General features: G+C 37.9%; 1 protein-coding gene across 2 annotated transcripts; it reads left to right on the forward strand.

The window, feature by feature from the left end:
• The first annotated feature begins 349 nt into the window (after positions 1–349).
• Positions 350–21,608, forward strand: LOC128876860 (mucin-2). 2 transcript variants are annotated; one of them, XM_054123609.1, is made up of 10 exons: positions 350–1,135; positions 2,802–2,928; positions 14,625–14,713; positions 15,618–15,791; positions 16,047–16,261; positions 16,418–16,585; positions 16,902–17,280; positions 17,377–17,530; positions 17,671–18,241; positions 18,867–21,608. In XM_054123609.1, exons 2-10 carry the CDS (start codon positions 2,903–2,905, stop codon positions 20,010–20,012), a joined length of 2,922 nt encoding a protein of 973 aa, XP_053979584.1. In that variant the 5' UTR covers positions 350–1,135; positions 2,802–2,902; the 3' UTR covers positions 20,013–21,608. The 2 variants fall into 2 exon arrangements, with proteins under 2 accessions (XP_053979584.1, XP_053979585.1); XM_054123610.1 differs by lacking the exon at positions 2,802–2,928 and having other exon boundaries at positions 350–555.
• The last annotated feature ends 17 nt before the right edge of the window (positions 21,609–21,625 follow it).

Genomic DNA, 21,625 nt, shown 5'->3' on the forward strand with positions numbered 1-21,625 from the left:
CCCCCCCCCCCCCCCCCCCCCCCCCCCCCCCCCCCCCCCCCCAATGATAAGGGCGTTTTTCGCTCTGCGGGTGACAAATCTCTGAGCTCTAGTTTATACAGCTATAGCTCTCACTAATCTTCTCGAGTTCTCACGTGGCCTGTAGAAGATTAATTCGTTTTCTTTTTCTCGTGTTAAACCATAACCGATCTATATTAGGATTGGTCGAGAACCTCATATGGCGCAGAGCAACCTCATTTCACGGTGCTCGGACAGCTCCAGCTCGACTTAGCGATCCTCGCCGACGCTGGACCAGCAACGTCGGCGCGCCGAGTCTCGTCGCGATCATGGTTCACCATTTCCTCGACGGATGAAGTGAAAGCCATGATCGGGGCTGGTGTAGAATGTAAAGAAGTCGATGGGAATCGAGAGAGGGAAACCGCTTTAGCGTCCAGTTACTCCAAGGCAAGCTGAAAGGAATGTCGAGCGGTGTGCATCGCGACACCAACGAGTTCTCGCACTGAGGCGTCTCTAATCAACCGTCGCAACGACGCTCTCGTCAACGACGCATCTCTGGTGAGTGAATCGTCCACGAATCACCTTTTCTCCAACCACCGCGGCATTAACCGGGACCAATTCCTCGCGTCCTACCCTCAAAGGGGGTAGTTCGGTCTAAACAGTGCAAATACAAATTTCGATATTAATTTTGAAAAAAAGAACTACCAGGCCCATCGATTTCAAATTTCGTACAGGTACTTCTGCGTACTTCGACTGCTTGTGTCATTTTTTTTTTTTCAAGCATCAAGGATCGTTTATTCTCCGGTAACTCGTAGCATCGTCTCTAAGTACGTAAAGGAAAAGTTAACCGATGGAGTGCGCGATTCGAGTTGCGATCTTTTGCAATAGAAATCTGCAACGGATTCTTGTTCTGCGTGGTTATAAAAATCGTGTTTTTTTTTTTTTCAAAGTTCTAGAGCAGCTACACTTTTAAAAAAAATGCTTCTGACCGTCTCCGTGGATTCGAAAGTAAACGAAACTGTTGACGTTAAATAATTATTTTGCGAATTTAGTCAGAAACGAAAAGTTTGTCAAGAGCGGTGTTTGGTTTCCTAGAGGCTCGAATGTCTATTTCCTAGTCCGAGTGGAATCACTTCTGGTAGCTTTACATAATCACCTTCCTTAGCTACGTTTCTTAGCTACGTTTCCTGGAGCAAGGAAGCGTACGTTTTCCCAGGCGATTTGTCTTCGTTATATTAGAATCAAACGATCTTTTCAGACGTCTGGAGTTCTCTCACAGCGTCGTCTCTTTGTGGTCTAGACAAAAATTCGAGGGATGCGTTCTGTTCTGCTCAAGATAAATTACCGGATCGCGGAGTTGAAAATGTGGATTTATTGGTTTTTAAACGGTAAAGATCTGTTTTATTTTGGAACTCTACGCTTTGGTCTGTACCAATAGGAGGTTTTCCTTAGAGGACAATAATTACACGTAACATTTGAATAATTTCTGATATTAATTTACATTTCAAATAATTGCTAACTTATACCATCTCTGATAATTCCAAGGTAGATGACAGTTTATGTAGACTTTGTCACATCTGTGGTGCTGAAAAACCGAAAAGTCTATATTTTTTGAATCCTAGAAAATTCGAGAGTAACTTTTATCGCGATCGAAGAATTTTAAAGAATATCGATGCTATTTTCGATCTTCTATAAGATAAATTTATTAGATTCGATTTATTTGAACTCGGGTCTCTTGGACAGCAGCTCTCTTGAGCATAATAAACATTGCGCGATGATTCTAGTCTGATGAAATTCATAGTTTGACCAGTGGTCCAGATGAAAGATATGAAATTGATATTTCTCAAAGTGTCACGAGATATTGGTACAGGAGCACTACTGTTTACGAATTTGTGATCACGTTTCCTCTGGATATGTGTCGCTTTCATATTTGTTACGCGCCAGAGAAAGTCCCGCTGTCATTATCGAAGAATATTCGTTTAAACTTGAACTTTATTCACGAAAGGGTAGATACATGTATCTTAATTTGACTTTACATTATACTCGGCATTCTTGATACAATGTTAAATATAATTTAAAATTGAATCATTCGAGATTAACGCGTCTATGAGAAACTATGTATTAAACCTGCTGAACCGGTATCTTTAAGCTTCGATAGTTTCTTATTTCTTGAAAAAGAGAATAGTTGAACGATGTGCTCGATGTGCAATAACTGCCTCCCTTACTATTTTACATACAACCAAATTATTTACGCCATATAATTTACACATTCGAATGAAATATTTGTAAAAACATTTCTTTGATTGCTTCACCCCCTAATATTTAACCATATTTAACTGTTCCTATTTAAACGAGTAGATTCGCTATAATGGAGATCAGGTAAAGATTCTATAAAGGATCTATAAAGGATTCAGAAAATAACGAATACATATTTTTATTTAAGCTACAGTTGCAAACAATCGTAGAGAATTAATTTCTACCCGTAATGTATCGTGAGAATTATTATTATTCAAATAGATTCGCGAGAAATGACCAAATTTCCGTGGCGAGGTATATTTTCGTTGCGGTTCGTACCCTCGAATTTGAACGAGAAACACAGGAACACGGGTTTCGTTTGAAGTTCGCAGCTATGGAAGGTGTAACCGCGGCACACATATCTTTCTGTGTATCTACCTACTGTGCTCAACGAAATCCAAGTGAAAGTACAATCGCTATTTGCGCGAACGTGTGTACGGTTCTGCCGGCACGTGTTTACGTTTTTTTTATTATAATTGGGGAATCGTTTACATTGCGTTACGTTACAGTACGCCACGGCGTGGCACGGATTACGAAGTGAAACCCGAAGTCTCGGATTTAGCCGAGATTAGCATTATGGAATATCTTTTTCCCAATTAACATCGCTTTTATGCCGTTCACCAGAGGCGAACCAAGGTACGCTGTTATTTTTGCTTTTTACCTTTTGAGGCTTCGAGGAACGTTTCTGACGATTAATTAACTCAAAAAATGTACCGTATAATTGGTTTCTTATTTTAGGTCTAGCCATACTTGAGAACCTCGCTTAGAGTCGTGTAACGGCTCTAACATCGCCACTTTATTTAAAACCTAAATGAAAAATATTTTGTTATATAATTAACACCAGCAAAGAGACTGTTTTTTTTTTTTTTTTGTAAAGAAATTGTTGAATATAGCTGTGATTTTCATGCGTCCAAGATAGGCTTCCCCCTTAAGGAAGCGTTCCCGTACATTCAAATACAAATACAAACTTTCAAGAATAACAACACTTTCGGAAATCCCAGATATTATTCTATATCCCGTACATCATTCTCGGGAATCCCGAACATTTTCGACATCCCGTACATTCTCGGGAATCCTGGATTTTTGCGGGATCTCGTGTATTCCCGGGAATCCCGAATCAACTCGGGATCCCGCATAAACTCGAGAATCCCGAATATTCTCGGGAATCCCGGATATTTTCGGGAATCCCGGACATTTTACGGGAATCCCGGACATTTTACGGGAACCCCGAATATTTTCGGGAACCCCGCACACCCCTAGTTCCAATATTTCCTAACAAGTAAACGAAGTATTACGCTTCTTCGAACGCAAAAGTAAACCCAGTGAAATTGCCTCGCGAGTTCCCATTTCGCAATCGATCCCCACGGCGAATTTTTTCGCAAAAGTTAGAAGTCGGCCGGAGCATTTAATAACGCGTGACAATGAGAAACCGTATCCCTTTTTTTCTCTTTTTCTTTTTCGATGAGAAATATCCCTGTTACTCGCTCCAGCGAGTTTTCATTCGAGGGCATTGGCGATCGATCAAATTGACATTCCATGGAATCGTTTGCTTTCTAAGTCGCTCCTGTCACGTGCGTCGCTTTGCCCACGCGGATATTTTTGTACAGACACGTGCAGAGTTCGACGTTTACTCGTGACCACGATCCGTTTACATTTTACAAGGACTGCGTGCGTCACTTTGCGTGCGAAACGTTCACTGATCTCTTTCCGAATGTTGCATTCCCGTCCCACACACAAACTGTAATTTATGTAATGTAATTTTACCGGCGACGGTGCAGAACGCTCCACTCGATCGTTATTATTACACCGCGGATCTTTATGAAAAATAAAATCTTCGCGAACGTGTCTACAAAAATTATTCTGCAAATATTATAACACGAACTTTACTTTCAATCTTTTTTTATATTCTTGCATATTGTTTGCATTTTATAGTTTCTTGCACATTCAAATTTTCTATAAACGCATAAAGATCCGCAGTCTTGTTATTATACATCAGAGATTCTCAGTGGAGGCCGTATTAGGGTGTCATTTTCGAGCGATATTTTATGTTTTCAAGTGCTGATTAAAAAACTGATAGTAGATGATAAAACAAGAACTTTTGTAAAAGAACAAAATCTTTACCTCATTTATTGACTCGATTCATCGGACGATACGATTTTCCATACGAAATACGTGCGAAAAAAATGTTTGTTTCTTTCTAGAATATTTTTCGTTAACTACTAGAATCTAACTAATTACATTCTTGTGCGAACGACCACAGTGTTAAAATTTGGTATTTAACGTATTTGAAGAGTGAAAGAGTTTCTACTTTCTCCTACTTGTGACTGAGGAAGAAAAGCGGAAGTAACGAATCAGATTGGTCCGATATCAACGTTCCCATCCAGTTCTTTGTACTTTTGTATTATTTATTGATAATTCGAAATACATCTTTTCAAAGCACGTACATCAACAGTCGCATATTTATGGAAAATCTATCGCAGAAATTAGATTTGTTTAGAATTTCCGTGTATGTTATAGTAATTAGTAACGAGAAATAGTACGAAGAGCGAGCTTTGAAGAGAAATCAAGCTCCCGCTATCAAGATTCATCCGGTGTTCGATAGAAACCGGTGTAAAAGAATTCAGGTCGATGCGGCGGTCCAAAACTACATTCTCGAACGGGAAGTAATTAAAATATCGCGAACCAGGATTCCATAAATGGCGAGTAAACGCTCGTGGTCCAAATCACTTACGTTGCCGGGTTATAAATACTAAAGCCAGATCCGTTCTCGAGGTGTTGCAAAATAACATAATTCGCTGTTTCAAAACATTCCAATTCCTTTAGCTTGTCTGATATTCTGGTGAATCAGACGTTAATAAAAAGTTTAGGAATTTAGTAAGAAATAAGAAACAGTCCCTCTGTCGACTTGCAGCAACCCTGGAGGTTGCAGGAAATTTCTTTCAAAGTCCAAACAAAATTTATTCGACAGGAAATGGCTATCGGAAAAGTTCAAAATTTTGTCACTTCGTCAAAGTTACCGATTGAAAAAATTCCTCGTATTTTTCATTTAAAGCTCTCGAAGCTTTGGGGCACGTGTTAATGTCAGAAGAGTTCAAACATTGCAGGAATTTCTTTTCGGAGTATTTTCAAGTTATGTAGAATGTACGTAACATAGATTTAAAAAATCATTAAAATAAAAACCACTTTAATCTACGTATCTTCAGACTTAAAATTCTAACACACACGTAGAAAGATGTGCTAAATCTTGTTTGACTGGTGAAAGTTTAAAGATGAAAGGAAATCGATGTGAAGCGTCTGCAAAAATGACGTTCTCTTTGATTATTCAGAAAACTAATTGAAATCACTTTTGATCTGGAGCAAGATCAGATATTAACAGCTGAAAGATTATAATAACAAACGTACGCGATCAACGAGAAATATTCACAACCAGCAGATGCGAGCACGATTGATTTACAGCTCCTTTTAACATTGTTTAGACGAAACGAAGATCGTGAATACCGACGTGCGTAGAACCACAGACTACGGAATGAGTTATCTAATCGTCAGATGTGAACTGGCTCTTGACAATTGGAAGATCCTCGGGAACTGTTCTCGCAACAGTCACATACGCTGGGAACCAACTTTCAAAGAACGATCGTTCGCGAGATAACATAGCGACTTCTTAATGTGAGAATCGGTGTTACAATCACCGAAGTTTTCTTATTGAGTTACAATACCCACCATGAACATTTCATGAAAGGTAGTTCCTTGCGCATTCCGGCGAACTTTTAATTCAATTACCATCGATGTTGCGTTTCTACAATCTTCTTGGGACACTTCTGCGAAAAACAAAATATTCGAGTTGCAGTTTTTCTTAACGTCAGTCCGCTGTTTACTGAAAATAGTATGATTAGATATTGATTAAACGTTATTTAAATAAAATGTGAAAAGAACATTACAATATACGTGTTACTACGTTTTTCTTCGAATGCCACCATTTTGTGATTTTTTAATATTTCTTTTATTCCAGTTCAGATAATAGCCATACTCGTTATTTATCAAATTATTTTAAGTCACTCTGGTTGATCTACGACATCTCGAAACGTAACAAATATTTTTACTTGAACAAATTTAAGAACATACGTTAAATATGTATTAATATGGAGATATAGTTTGTAATTGATGTACCTCATAGTTTTCTTTAAAAAGATTCTCAAATATCACCTGATATTTAAGCGGTTGCATTAGGGGGATTCCTTAATTCAGAAGAATTCAGTTGTTCGAGCTTTGTCGTCTGACATTGGGTTTAGCTTACGTGTCCTGGTGCGAGGACCAGAAGGCCTCGCACGCTACCGGTCGCTCATGCAAAAATATGTGTCCTCGGTTCGGGAATAAAGAAAAAAAGCGTTCGACAACAAAACGTTGCAGGCATTTCGGCCGACCGTGATTCTTGGCCTTGCTGACAGGCAAAATATTTGCATCAGGATTGACCGTGAACTTGAAAGAACGAAGAAAGGAGAAGTATGCAGTCAGGATGTATCATTCATTGAAGAACGCGACGTCGTATCTCCACACATCGCGATTCGAATCTAATTTCTTTTATTATGAAAATTTATCTACACTTACATTGTTTACATTACATTCTCTTTTTATTAGTTCTCCATTCGTTTGCTATGGACCATTTGTGGCTACCTATAGTGACTATTTATCGCGATTATTTATTGTTGATATGGCGACTATAAAGTATCACGCATCAGTTACCTACTGGACACTCAATCCTAAGAATCATGGAAAGAATGAAGTATTCAAAGTTTCTTTCGGTATGGTAATTAAAGTAATTAAATAATGAACGAACGAATAACGAATGAAACGAAGAGAAACTCCTCTCGTTTTTCGGTTCCCGAGGCGCGCCATTCATTTTTTTACAAGGGTGCGTTTGATGAGTCAATCGCGGTCTGTCTAACGCAGCCGCAGCCATCTCTTGTTAACCTTTCCTCTTGACTATGGTAGATGGTGCCGTGCATGGGAAAGTACTTTCCTAAGGATTCTCACAATCGCAGGACGTTTACCCGCAACTATAGTAAATATTACGAAGTTCGACGGAGTTGTGCTTAACGCGCACCCGATCGTTCGCAGCAGTCTCTGACCCCCAATAACTATGCCAACTATAACAAACTTGTAACTATAACACGTTGGTTGTCAGACTAATACTTGTTCGATACTTATTTTTATTGAATTTAAACTTATATATATTTTTGTGACTTCTCCAAATCCACGAATTCTATCCAGGTTTATTATTTCCTTTAACTACTCAACTTTAACGTTCTTCAAAATGAATTTATTTAGCTCTTTAGTGAAAAGCTCTGTCAAGCATATACAAGTGACGCGACGATGAACATGTCGAAGGGAGAATTGCTATTCGGCAACCGAAGTAAAGGAAAAAGTTGTAGAATTCGCGAAAGAGATTCGATCGTGCGAAAACAGAATTAAGAAAGGCATAACAGCGGGTGTTGGAACCGGTCGATGGTGAACCGAATGACCATGATCTTGGATCTTGGCCAGAAATCCCGTTCTCCATTGATGACCGGTTTTAACTTATCCGAGGAAGTGGCAGCACATACGCATAGTATACGACTGGTAATTATATACGACCGTGAGTCGCGTTTTTAAGGACATAGACAAAATGTCTTGCCATAAATCGCGATCGATTCTAAATGATTCAGGAAACGATTTCGTACATTACCATCGTAAATTTTACGAGAAAAATTCATCGGAATTACCATAGAGCGCCGCGGGCTCTTCGATGATTCGGTTATTGTGCTTTCGTACCCGAATAAAAATCCTAAATGGTAGTATGGTAATATTTTCTACTTTACTATAATTCGAATTAATTAGCGTTTATCCTACGAATAATGTCTATACTACGTGAATTTTATATCGAATTTTATATCGAATTTTATATTCAAATTTTAACACTAAACCTACCACAGGTATCAGTACTTTTGTGTTACAAAATGTTATAACATGAAATTTATGAATTTATTATGAATTTAAAATGAATTTATATATATCGTATGATTTTCTTATATTTATATCATAATATGAAATTTTATATTATATCATAAAAGAGATCTCATTTTCAACTTTTGTGTTGCGAAGAAAATTCCAAGACCATTCAAATGAAATAATTAACAACGCAAATCGCTATGAAATTCTTTTTTTTCTCAAATGTAAATATAATAATACGCATTTTAAAATGTAGACGAGAACGTTAACACGTTTTGGAAATATTAAACAAAAATTTTTATTTACAGACGAAAATAATACGCTTATTTTATTAAAATCATATATATGTGTTATTCACAGCAAAATGTTATTGTAGTATTATTATAAATAATTTATAATGTTACTTTCTGTGTCGTCGCCTTCAATATTGCGTAACCCGTCAATAGAAGACGATCTTCTAAGTAAAAGCGATGAGTGAAACCTCCAAAGCACTCGGCTCATGAATTTTATAGTGGAGAGCTATTATCCGGCATGTAAATGTAAATCGTCCTCTTAAATTGTAGTCTATTCAGATGGAAAGACAGTTCGATATTGCGAGTGGATACTTTCATACGTTCGATAGAATTGTACATTTTTAGCCGAGCAACCTTGAAAGAGACGGCAACGACCGGATAATAGGGGTTGCAAGAATTTCATTCCTTGTACTCAGGAATTGTTTCGTTAGGAAAAAGGATATCTAGTAACAATAATTAAGAGACTATTCCCGCACGCGTGAAAGAAAAAACAGTTCATTTAAGAAATTTTATTTAACGTGAAAAGATGCAACGTGAATTTTTCTATTTAAACTAGATCAATAAATAAACGTAATTAGAATATATTTCTACACCTAACATTACTACGTATCTGTAAACATTTAAAGGGTAGATAAACTTCCCTCTTCGTCGTATCAATTCGAACCGAGTCCTAGAAATCCATTTGGCGAGATTTAATTTCTCGCATCGGTACGCGAAAACTAGAGCAACGACTGATAATGGGTTAAGTTTGCGGACAGCGTTCGTTAACGTGTCTCTCGTTCAACTCACGCGGAAAGTTTCACGTGATCGAACGACATAAATTCTAGCTTTAAATTGCTCCGGGGAGATATGTGAACGCTTCGGGGCACGGCTGTCCGCTCACTTTTTCTTTGCGAAACGTACACTGCCGCCAGTCTTGCACCGAACGAGGAAATGCAGGACATGCAAGCGATTGAAACAAGCTACAGGTACACGGCTCCGTCCAAGTCCTTCGACGAAGCTTGCAGAATTTCATGAACTTTGATTACCGGCTTGGTCACTTCTTTGGTGTCACGGTGGAAGTGAAAGTGTCGCGGAGAATTTGATATTGTAAAGAAATGGGTTGCGAACAAGTACCCGCTGTCGTTACTGTATCGAACTGATCGGTTCGTGATAAAATGAAAATTGTTTGTTGCAATAAAGTCTTACAAAATACTCTTAAAAATTCGTTACTGTATCGAACTGATCGGTTCGTGATAAAATGAAAATTGTTTGTTGCAATAAAGTCTTACAAAATACTCTTACAAAAGTTATCGCATACAGTTCCCAAAAGGATCTGTAAGATTTTATTTTTTAATAATAAAAGGCGTCTACTTTTTTAGCACTTTTCCCAAGTGTCTGCTAGCAAAATAAAAAAAGTCTCGAACACTGCGACTGTCGTCTTTTTCGTATGTCAATTACCGACAGAATTTTTAGATGCTGGATAAATCACGTAATATCTTTCTATTGCATTTTTAATGAGAGGTTAATATTTAGTTCGGTGGTTTAATCGGTAATAAAGCAATCGTAGTCATTTTTCTGACGCATACAGCTTTGAAAGGTGTGCTTTTACCTAACTGTTTACAGAAAAATAATATTTTGCGCTTATCCTTAAGAAGTACTACGACGAAGAGACGTTAACAGGTGATTTTTATGTATTTACAGGAAACTTGAATGTGCAAAATACTACAAAATGCACATAGGATGCAATGATGTAAACAAATATTGGAAGTAAAGTTGATATTACAATATTTGCAGAGTAAAATAATTTCTTGAAAGAAATATGGCAGGTTCTTATCCTCAAGGATCCTCGTAAGGATTAATCACCGATAGGGATTCTTTATATGATTATTAGTCGACTTAACACCATTATCTCGCGATAAGGTTGACGAGACAGTGGGCAGTGTGCAGTTATCCTCGAGGACGATCTCGAAGGACGCACGATGACCGTTATACGCGACGATCCTTAATGGTTGAATTCCTTGTTCGAAATTCCAGCCACGAACAAAGAACGTTCCAGTCATGGTGTTTGTCTAAATTTTTAAATGAAACTGTCTTTAACCTACCGTCTTTAGCCGATACTATTTTACGCCTTAAAATTGCAACAGGAATATATTAAAGGAGTCATATACCTATAAATCACTTTCGTACACAAACACTATCGTGATAAAAATGATCAATTTCTATTAGGTTGTCACAAAAGTTTCTTTCGTGACTTGCACTCGGTTATTTTGTGTGGTAGTATTTATGTAAATAGACAACCTAATTTCTCAGATCGTAATGTTGTAACAGCAATGGAGCAAAATGTAACATTAGAAGAAACTTCTGGGACAAATTAATATAGCTAATTTATATTATTTCTTATATTAAGATTTTTCTTATTTAACCCATAACGTAAACTTGGAAATTGAAATTCATTTACTCATGGCGAGTTGAATGTATCGTTGTTTCCGTAAGGTTAGACGAAGGTCGATGATTAGGATATACTGATTGCGAACTTGGGTAACTAATTTCATGTAAAACAGAACGTTTGTGTGCCCGCTCCAACCTGGATGTTCATCAATCCTTAAAGATTAACGTTGACCATATGATGAAACACGCAGACGAAGAGAACGAACAAACACGTGATTCGGTTAGGTGTTGGTCGAATGGTCGTTAATTGAACCTATGGTATTCCTATATGTTATCCATATTTTGAAATATTCGTAGTTGGCTACGTCATTCGGACTTGTGACACAGCGGCAACAGTTATCCGCTCTATCATGATCCATAGTGTTACAGACAGGTGGAATGTTGCTTCATTCGTGGGATGAAGCTTCTATACGAATCGATGTTGATCGTTAGTGTACAATCGTCGATGACTGTAAGTTTTTACATTCGAAGATAATAATGTTGTAAGGTTGTTACATACACATTTATCGGAAAATCTTTTTAGTATTTGAAAATAAATTTCATAAAATAAATTCACAATTGTATCATTAAAGAAACGAGACAAAGCTTCTATGGGAATCGCTGGCACTCGTTAGTGTCAATCGTCGATGACCGTAACTTTTCGTATTAAAAAATGATATGCAAGGCTGTTACATGCCCATTTATTTCGAAATGTATATTTTTAATTTAAAAATAAAATAAATTCTCAAGTTTTCTATAACTGTAGAAAAATGGGACAAAGCTTCTATGGAAGTCGATATTGCTCATTAGTAGACTGCGGATGTTTACGCATTTATAGTAAGTGAAAACGTGGAAAAATCTCTAAGGCTGGGGCGCGTACATGCAAAAATATATAAAATGTCGAGAATAAAATACTTATCCATTTCACTGTTTGGAAGATGAAACATACTTTCATTACAAACAGAGTACAAGTTAAACTTCATTTATTACATAATTGTATATTACTTTCTAATCAAGGCAATTCGGAAACTAAGATGTATAGCTAGCGTAATAAAAATCTTAATAACAAAATGTATTAATATTTTGTCTTACTTTCATTTCATGGATGAATTTTTTTAAGTATTATTCATTGTGATTTATAATGTAATTTAATATCATTACAGTTACTCGCGCAATATTAGTATAATTGCCTTCGGAGGACCGTATATTACCACGTATTTGATTTCGAATCGTATAACACATCGATATTCGACAATCGTTCATACAACATTCGGCTAACGTTTCTTTCCACGTATTCTACTCAAGTATGCGATATTACGGTGATATCGAGTGGTGTTTGTGTGGCCACTCCTTGCTGCAGACGTTGCGGAATGACTTCACTTGGTACTCGCAGTAGTCCTTGAAGTACCAGAAATAGAAATTTTGGTTTATTCCGTTAACCCGTTTTCTTAATAATTTCCAGTTTTGTAAGCAGACCGCAACTGTTCGTAGAAAAAAAAACAGGAAAGTCAACCTGCATCCCAGTTAAAATAAAAAAGGAAATCCTTACGCGTCCGCTAACAAAAAATATAATAACATCAGAATGTGCCCCGCTCGAAACCATTTCAACTCGTATCCGAAACGTTTCTCGCTACGCGTGGTAACATCGACGTAAACCGAAGTGGTAACATTTGGTGGTCCACCCTGTATATGCCAGGAATTTGCAAAGTAATAGCTAACTTTATTAACGCATACCGAGAAGAATTACGAATACGGAAAAATATGATTTAATTACGAAAAAAAAAAGCGCGAACAATTTACGGTTAATATTCACGCTTAGTTTCGTATTATTGGAGCGTTTCGCGATAGCAACACGCGATTCGAGGATTGCTCGCGCTTTTTACCGCGAGTGAGCAGATTATATGAACACCTTGCCGCAATATCTTGAGAGAATACGTAGTGAAAGGAACGGGTTACGAACTCGCGGATACTTCTGCCAGTCAGCGGTCTCGTTCTATCGTCTTGTACTAAGCACGGATTAATGTGTCTATCAGAAAGAAAACTGAAGACAGATGTTAATACACAGCAAATGTATGTAAATAGTTTCAATCGGATTATTGCGATTATTGTTTCGATTTATCTGATTAAAATTGTACGTTCGTCAAACTGATCGAACAATGAATAGAAACCGGATCCTGCAACCGGATCGAATTGGCTGGAAACGTGAATTTATTTCAAGATTTTCGAACATCTCGCAGCGTTCCAGTTTTCCAAAATACAAATTTCTTGGAACAGAAATCAATTACTCTCTAAACAAAGAAATGTCGATGGCTCGTCAAGTTCAGCGAATCGATTCGAAGTTACAAATTCCAATCATGCTCGATGAACATCCAACCTGGAACGGTATCTCCTTTTACTATTGTTTCACGCTAACCGATTACCAACGCCGCTGTTATGCAATAATTTCCGTTGTCTTCTTAACGGTGCACGGCTCTATGCGTGCGCCATTCATGCATTGTGAAGCAGTGTTTCGTATTGCAATGATATATTGTTTCGACTTAACGTATTCACGTTAATTATAATTATTTTGGGCTCAGAAATTCATTCTGCGCTTTTACATTCGTTTATAATTGTAGCTCAAGGAATTACGTACCTTTAGTTTGCGGAAGGATACAGAATATTTAGGAATTTGTTTGTACAAGTATTTTCAAGTAACTGTATTAAAAATTAACGGCTTGAAATAAATTATTTGAAATAGTTATCTCTTATTTTTATTTCAATTAAATTTTGCCTAGGAACGATACATAATTACATATTCGATAATTATTTGGTGCAAGTATAATATAAACCTAGGAATAGAATTACTATTTCGTTAAATGCTTCGATATCAATCGATAATAAACACGTGTCTATAAATAGGCTATATCTTGTAGAAATGTGCGTAAATATTAATACGTAACTGGTAATACGTAACGAGCAGTTCTCATTGGTCAGATATGCTTGAAGATACATCAATAATTATTATCCATCTGCTTACAATTGTTCCCACACTATTTCTGTGACTGACGCAACTGACACTCTTTTCTGATTACTTATAATTCTCATCACTGATCAATATTCTTCTATGAACTGTTCCTCTTGAACTGTTTACACGACATATTACGTACAGAATATTTGTTTAGGACAGTTGTTGCACACATTATGGTAATGACGAGGTCTATCAAGCACACAGCATTTGCGACACGTATCCCGAAGAAACGTTTATTTATTTATGCATTCACCGTGATTACCTTCGTGAAATTTCACAATACTATATTATGTAAAAGTGTTTGCATATCGTACAACGAGCACATGCTAAATTTGTTGTCCTTCTAAAAATGAATCGCGAGTTAATTTTAAACCTCAAGAAGTGTACCGAACTTTGCACTTTAATTTGCACGGGTACAGTGTTAATTCCTTACAGAAATAAAAAGTGTCATTTCTGCCTTTGAACATAGTACCAACATTTACTTATTTTAAACGATTCTTACGAACTTGGTAATTCACGTAATCCAGCCAGTGACCCACCATTAATACATGAATGATTGAAATTCTTAATTGATCAACGAATTCTAATGAATTTAACAAAATCGATACTTATATTTGGGTTACTCTACTTTGTTTCAGATCAAAGGATCACGTATCGACGAAGAATGAAATAAGACTGACCACGATGATGTTGAAATATTTTGTTATTGCCATATCGTTCATATATGGTGAGTATTTATTGTTTTTAGTATTGTATTGCTGAACGAAGGTGTTATCCGAAATGAAAGTTAAGATAAGCCACCGAAGGGAAGTTTGAAAAGTCAAATAAAAGTATAATAAAAGTACTAAAGTAATTCTGAATAGATTCTTACACCTCCCACACTTCGCAGGAATAATCTCTCGTTTAATAAATACATTTCTAATAAAATAAAAATAATAATCAGTGGTTCTCCAGATGATGTAGTCATGCGAATAAATACGGACGGTGATGTACATTACATGTTCAAAAGGTTTCAGTATGGATGCCCAAGGCGTTTCTTTATTACCAAATGGCTACTCTTTCCCACACTTGCCACGTACTAAGCAGATTTGTACACGCGTACGCACGTACTCTTTCTGTAAAGGACTTTAATTTGTAAGCATACCGTTCGCACTTCGTTACAGCATCGACCGCTCAAAAAAACCGAACACGCCTTTCGTGTCTGAAATTAGCTATGATTGAAATTTAAATGTTGCCAAGGGATGGGCATACAGTGCGTCGTCCATTTGAAGTAGAAGCAACAGGATCAACAATCTTTTTTAAGTCATTTTTAATCGGTTCAACTTGAAATTTTCTGGGAATATTCCGAAATCGTTACCATCCAAAACATTTCTAACCAGCTCTCACTCCTTAAGCATCGAGTAGAATCGAGTGTCCATCGCTTATCTTTTTACTATGTAAAAATTCTCTTATTGGAAGACCTTTGTCCAATTAGTTCACATAACGGAGGTTCTAGAGCAATGTACTCTTACGTTATCAACTGCGTGACACAATACATTACATAAGGTTCAGTTTCATAGCGATTCATGTAGCAATGACGAATAATCGAGAACTAGCTCTGTTTTACATAGTATGTTTGGTTTCACTTTCAGTCACAGAATGTGCAGCCCAGGTTTACAAGAGTCGTTCGACCGAGAGCGCTGTAGTAATCAAACCAGCGGTTGTAAATGATGATTTTATTACACAAACCGTTTACGGTTTCTTGGATTTCACCACTACCATCGGAAACACGGTGATGGTCTTCAGCCCACAAAGCGCGCCACCAGGTATAATTTCGCGTTTAAAGAAAAGTCCTCCTCTTTAAAAAAACTACTTCGACTTAATTTGCCGGCAATCTCGTGTCGTCGCCAACGCGTGCAAACCACTCGCGTTATTAAATACCGAAAGTAACCGAGTAACGCGATCGATTGTAATAAATTTGATTCGTTACATTTAACAAACTGTAATAACAAAAATTCATAAATACGCTCCTTCTTTTCTGATATCGGAATTGCAAAATTCAAAATGACGCCGATTTTCAGATGGGGAAAAGGGAAAGAAAAGTAGTGTTTCGATTATCCAGACGAAACCGATCGAGACGAAGGAAAAACCCGCTCTTGATATTCAGCCAAGCAAAACGTTCAAGACGAATTCTGATGGTGAAACTAAGAAACAGGGTAAAGGTTCGAAGGGTGTGATAGAACAGAATGTCATCCAGGCCTCAGAGGATAACGGATCACGGTCGCCGAAAAGCCAGGTGAGATAAGCGAATTAGATAGTAATTATTAGGTTGTTGCATATGAAATGTTGGATTTTTTACAGAAGATTCGAACATTTATATTTTTGTTACAAATTAATTTTTGAAACTCGTTTGCATACATTTTTCTCGTGTCATAAGCATTATATCGTACAGGAAGTGAACACGCGAGTGCAGTTAACGACAAAGAGCCCTCCTCCGACGTCCTCGTATGTACAAATTAAATCGATGGACGATAAACCTGGTCTAAAGAACAATCTCGCGGAACCCGAGTACGACTTCCTGTCGAAGCAACCTGCAGAAGTAGTTGACGAGACGTACAAGGTAAAGTAGTTGGCTCAACTGACGAGTAATATTAGGTTGGTGCATATAAAATGTCGTTTTTTTATAGCTGTTACTTCCGATGAATCGATATTAAATTTATTTTCAAATAACTGTATCGAAAATAACGGTCCGAAATATCCATTTCAATTAAACAAATCTATTTGTTCCGCTCTCTAATTTCGAAGATACAGTAATATGTTTGACACTATGCATTATCCTCGGTAATTCGATCGTAAAGAATGTTAAAAACCATTGTTTAAAATACTAAAACACTATAAAACTGACATTACCGTGATCAATGATTTTACTTTCACAGTTGATTAATCTGAGACCTTCTTCGAAAGTCCAATCGAAGCCGCGGCCCACAGCTCGAAAGGAGAAAGAAAATCCAACCGGGCTGGTCACAAAACTCGGTGGCACTATCGTTAAGGACGGATTGACTACTGTTCACGAAACGAGCGTGATCGGTACCTACATAAACGGCAAATACGCTCAAGTGCTTCAGAGTTCTTCTAGAATTCTTCAAGGCACACCGCCGATACCCGAAGGCAAGATTCGTCCATCCAGCACCCATCGAATCCTGAAAACCATCGGGCCTCAACAAGGGAAACTGAAACCGCAACTAGAACCTACGCCAACAAATCACCAAGAAGAATCCTCTTTGCCTTTAGAAGTTCTCTTCAGTTCTCCAGCTGGTAAGTACAAACTTTATTTACAATAAATATAAAAATTTTGTAAATTACAGTAAATACGGAGTTTATTTATAATAAATTCTATTTTTAAATCGTTAGGTTCCTCGGTACGAAGCACGCGAAAACATTCAGCTCCGAATTCAGCACGTCCGAAATTCCGCAACAAAATCAACGAAGATTACGATAGCGGTGAAGTGCAGCAGGCAAAGCCGCCTAAAAACCGAATCGCTACTACAGCAAGGCCAGGCTATAAGTGAGTATCGCGTTATATTACTAATATTTGTACGTTACATAATTAACGAACTATTCGAAATGCAAACAAAAATCGATATTCATTTGATCTTTAAACTAAACAGATCGATTAACTTCAAACATTTTCTAAAACATTTTCAGAAATCGAAGCCCACCGACAACGACGACCGAATCACCCACCACGCGTCGTCGCAGTGGTTTCAGGCCGAATAACCAACCGAGTTTGCCTTCGAAGCAACCCAATAAGAACAAAGTCGAGCAACAACCGGTCAGTACAAATCCCGCGCCGAAATTGAAGCTACCGAGAACACAGGGTCGTTGGTCTTACAAAACTACCCCTAAACCAAGAGTGATCATTCGAAAGCAAGTCGACGACGACGATCAGCGTTCCACGTCCGAAACTAGTACCACCGAGGCACCAATAAATCTCGACGACAGCAAAGCTACCGCAGCTTCCGTATCGACATCAACGACAACCGTGTCTACGTCGGGCCAAGCAGTGAACGCCCAAAGAAAAATCCAAGAGGTCGCCGCCGATGACGAGCTGGACCCAAGCGAAAGCGAGGACGTAGCCAGCATCAGTGTCCAAGAACAATCGCATTCCGAACAGGTCTTACCCCTGGAAACGATCAACGTTGAGATCTCCACGGCCGCTGATCTTAATAACGCGTACTTTGAAATCGCTACCATCAAGTCGCCGTATACCTTTCAGGTAAAAATTCGTTATTTACAATTTATCATTTAAAGAGAATTTAAAAGTAACGTAAATCAATGACAATTATAAATAATTTGAAATCTGGGAAATACGGTGGCTGCAGGATTTCGTGAAACAATAGTCCGTATCTTTCTAGAAAAGTTTATATTTGGAATGTTATTACTAGACCGCGGATCTTTACGCGAGATAAAATCTTCGCAAACGTGCCTACAAAAATTGAATCTATATAGGAATTTATTTTATTCTGCAGATACAATTATAACATGAATTTTACTTTCAATCTTTTTTATATTTTCTCCATATTGTTTGCATTTTGTAGGTTCTTGCACATTCGAATCTCCTATAGACGCACAAAGATCCACAGTCTAGTTATTACGAATGTAATTATTTGCAATTCTTTAAAATTGGAAAAGTCTGAAATTGTCTATAAAAGTTATTTGTCACTTCTTCGATTCGCCTATTTCGTTGAAGAACGTATAAGAACAACTTCTATTATTTATGAGAAAATAAGAAGAAGAAGAAAAATGGTTCGAATGAAAGTGATTCTCGAAAAAGATTCCGTAAAGGTTGATTTAAATCATTAATTTAATTGCTCGTTTATGGTGTCGTTTTCTAATCGTAGGTTGGAACGTTGAGAAACACGCGCTACGTCACGGTGACTTCAACGGTAAAAAAGTCCTTTTCGACGGCAGACCCATCGACCACGATATCGCCCACCGAACCATTGACTGAGAACATTCTGGCGAACACCGCGGCAGCTTACGAGACAACTTTGCCGCTGGATTCGGCCATAGCAACCCTTCCAGCTATATCCCTAGAATCTGGCCAAGCAACGCCGCCTTTGGAAACTCTGACAGAGACATTCTCGACTACCCAGACACTTCTGAAGACACATTTGCTGCCGGTGGTACACGGTGGTAACACGACCAGGTTGACGCTCGTCCAAACGTACAATATCGCGCGCGTGGTCACCGCTACAAAGACTCTGCCACCGATGGATATTTACCAGTTCATACCCAGCAAGGCGTTGAACGAATTCAACTCGAAATTAGACGAAGCAGGAAGCGAGCTCCACTTAGAGCTGGACGTTGGAGACGAGGACAGGGACGACGATGACATCCCGAAGAGAGTAGTGGCGCCGAGTAGCGACTTGGACTCCGACCTGGAGCCTTTCAAATCGATATCAAGTTCAAAAGTAAAGTCCGAAACGCCGAGCAGCAGTTCCATCGAACCTCAGCTGACTCCCGACCAACTGGCCTTGTTGAAGTACTTTGGCCAACAGCAACAACAGCAACAACAGGTGATCACCACGTCGCGACCAGTCGTCGTCCTAGAGACACTCTACGAGTCCCACGTAATTCCAGTGGTGAATAACGGAAACACGCTCTATTCGACGTTAACCAGGCCAGTCGGCACCGTGCCGCGTACCTCTTACGAATACGGAACATCCACAATTGCACCGGTTTTGCCGCCGCAATTACCTCCGCAACTGCCGCCGCAATTACCTCTATTCCCGCAGCAGCCGCAGTTCACGGTGACGAGCGCTCCTCTGGTCACGCAAGTCCTCGCCACCGTGTCCGATTCGAAAATACTCAAGTTGACCTTTGGAGCGAAAACGGCCTACACCACGTTATTCTCGAGCCGTGTGGTACCGACGGAGGTCACGACCTATGTTACGACTACCGTACCTGTGCAACCGAGCGTGGCTGCTTTCCCAGGTTACTATCCCCCGCCGGTCGGTTATCCACCTTTCCCCTTCGTAGGATAAACTTTCTTTTAAATCGCGCCAACCGTGCGAGGGAACGAGTTGTTCTTAACGGAGCCTTCTACTCTAGTACATTAAAAAGGAGATATTTCTTTGGGAATTTTTTATTCGAACAATATCGATTTCAGCTTCCTTAATCCTTTCAGTACCGCGGAGAGTTCGAGTATCGAGATTGAGTATCTACTATTATGTACAGACGCGTACATACAGTCTTTATGTCTATTCAAGAAATTTGTCTTAATTAAACGATAGGTTTGATGTATCCAAATCAATTTCTTATTATGAAGATATAAACAAAACATTTATTCGTGCGCACTATCGCTGAAATGTATCCGGACAGTTGCGAAATATGTATGTATTAGCATTTTATGAAAGTTATGTAAGTACTTACATTAGTAACCGAAATTGATTTTTTATTATTTTGTTATTAGTTTCTTGCCAATTCCTGGAATTTCAATTTTATAATTTATAAACGTGTCCTAAGCGTCTGAACCCCAAGGCAATGCAACGAAAAAGAAATTCACTGTTTTAATCGACCAGAGTAGAATAATGTCGACAAGGCGGGTTGATTACGATGGATGTTCAAAGATTTGTACATCGACAACAAACGATAGTCGTTGAGTCACAATTTGTGGCACGCGCTTCGATCCCATTGGGTTTCAATAAGCTTCTTTGTTCACAAATCATATTTAAGCTATTTAAAATCTAGTACTTATTGTTAGCATTATTATTTAAGATACAAGCCTCTGTTCTAAATTTTTGAGAGGCGAGTAGTATAGAAGAACACGACATGCGACCTCGAAAATAAATGATCGTTTCTCGTCGTTTTTCCAAATAGTAACAGTTTTCCAAATACTGTGCTACGGCGTTTTGTTCGTATGTTATGATGCGATATGCGGTCAACGAATTCGAAGATTTAAAACCATTGATTAGTCTGAAACAAATGTACCAGGTTAAAAGCATAGAATATTTTTCTAACGAATTGTTGCGCGGTGATGTGGAGTCATACACTTACGAAGACAGATTAATTTAAAATACAACCGTAATATTTACTGTAATGGTGCTAAATATCATTCTCGTGGGTGCTTCGTTATAGAAAATAATAAAAACGTTGAACATGTTTATCGCATTATGACAAATGAGCAATTCGATCTAACAAAAGTAAATAAAAATTATACTCGAAATATGTATACTTCATGTATGAAAATAATTTTTTATAATAGTGGTTACAAGCATAGATTTCGAGAAAAATGTCGAGAACGTCGCATTTCTTGTTGTTCAATTTCAGATTAAATTTCCGGGATGCAAACGTATTTACCAAGTTCGATAGCGATAAGTTCATTTTTTTCATAAGTTCTTCATAATTATTACTAAGCAAAATTGGCGAATTAGCAAGAATTTTCTAAAAGAAAAAGTAAATTTTCTAGAAAATGGAATTAAATTCATTTGGCAGTGATTTAATTGAATTGAGAATGAGGTAAAACATACAAATCCTTATTCAAAAGGCGACATTCTTAAATTGTTGCTCAATGCCAAAATTGAATGTAAATCTTGTAAATAATCATTCCTTCATTTTTTTTTTTTTTTTTTTTTTTATGACTTTGCTGAAGCCTCTA

Source organism: Hylaeus volcanicus, chromosome 5 (genome assembly GCF_026283585.1).
Source record: "Hylaeus volcanicus isolate JK05 chromosome 5, UHH_iyHylVolc1.0_haploid, whole genome shotgun sequence".
Classification (NCBI taxonomy): Eukaryota; Metazoa; Arthropoda; class Insecta; order Hymenoptera; family Colletidae; genus Hylaeus; species Hylaeus volcanicus.

What these genes read in the sequence shown, in the direction of transcription:
- LOC128876860 (XM_054123609.1), top strand. Translation starts at nt 2,903, where the DNA reads ATGCCGTTCACCAGAGGCGAACCAAG. An exon ending in TTCACCAGAGGCGAACCAAG is followed by an intron (nt 2,929 to 14,624) that starts GTACGCTGTTAT and finishes ACTTTGTTTCAG; the next exon opens with ATCAAAGGATCACGTATCGA. An exon ending in CCCACAAAGCGCGCCACCAG is followed by an intron (nt 15,792 to 16,046) that starts GTATAATTTCGC and finishes GCCGATTTTCAG; the next exon opens with ATGGGGAAAAGGGAAAGAAA.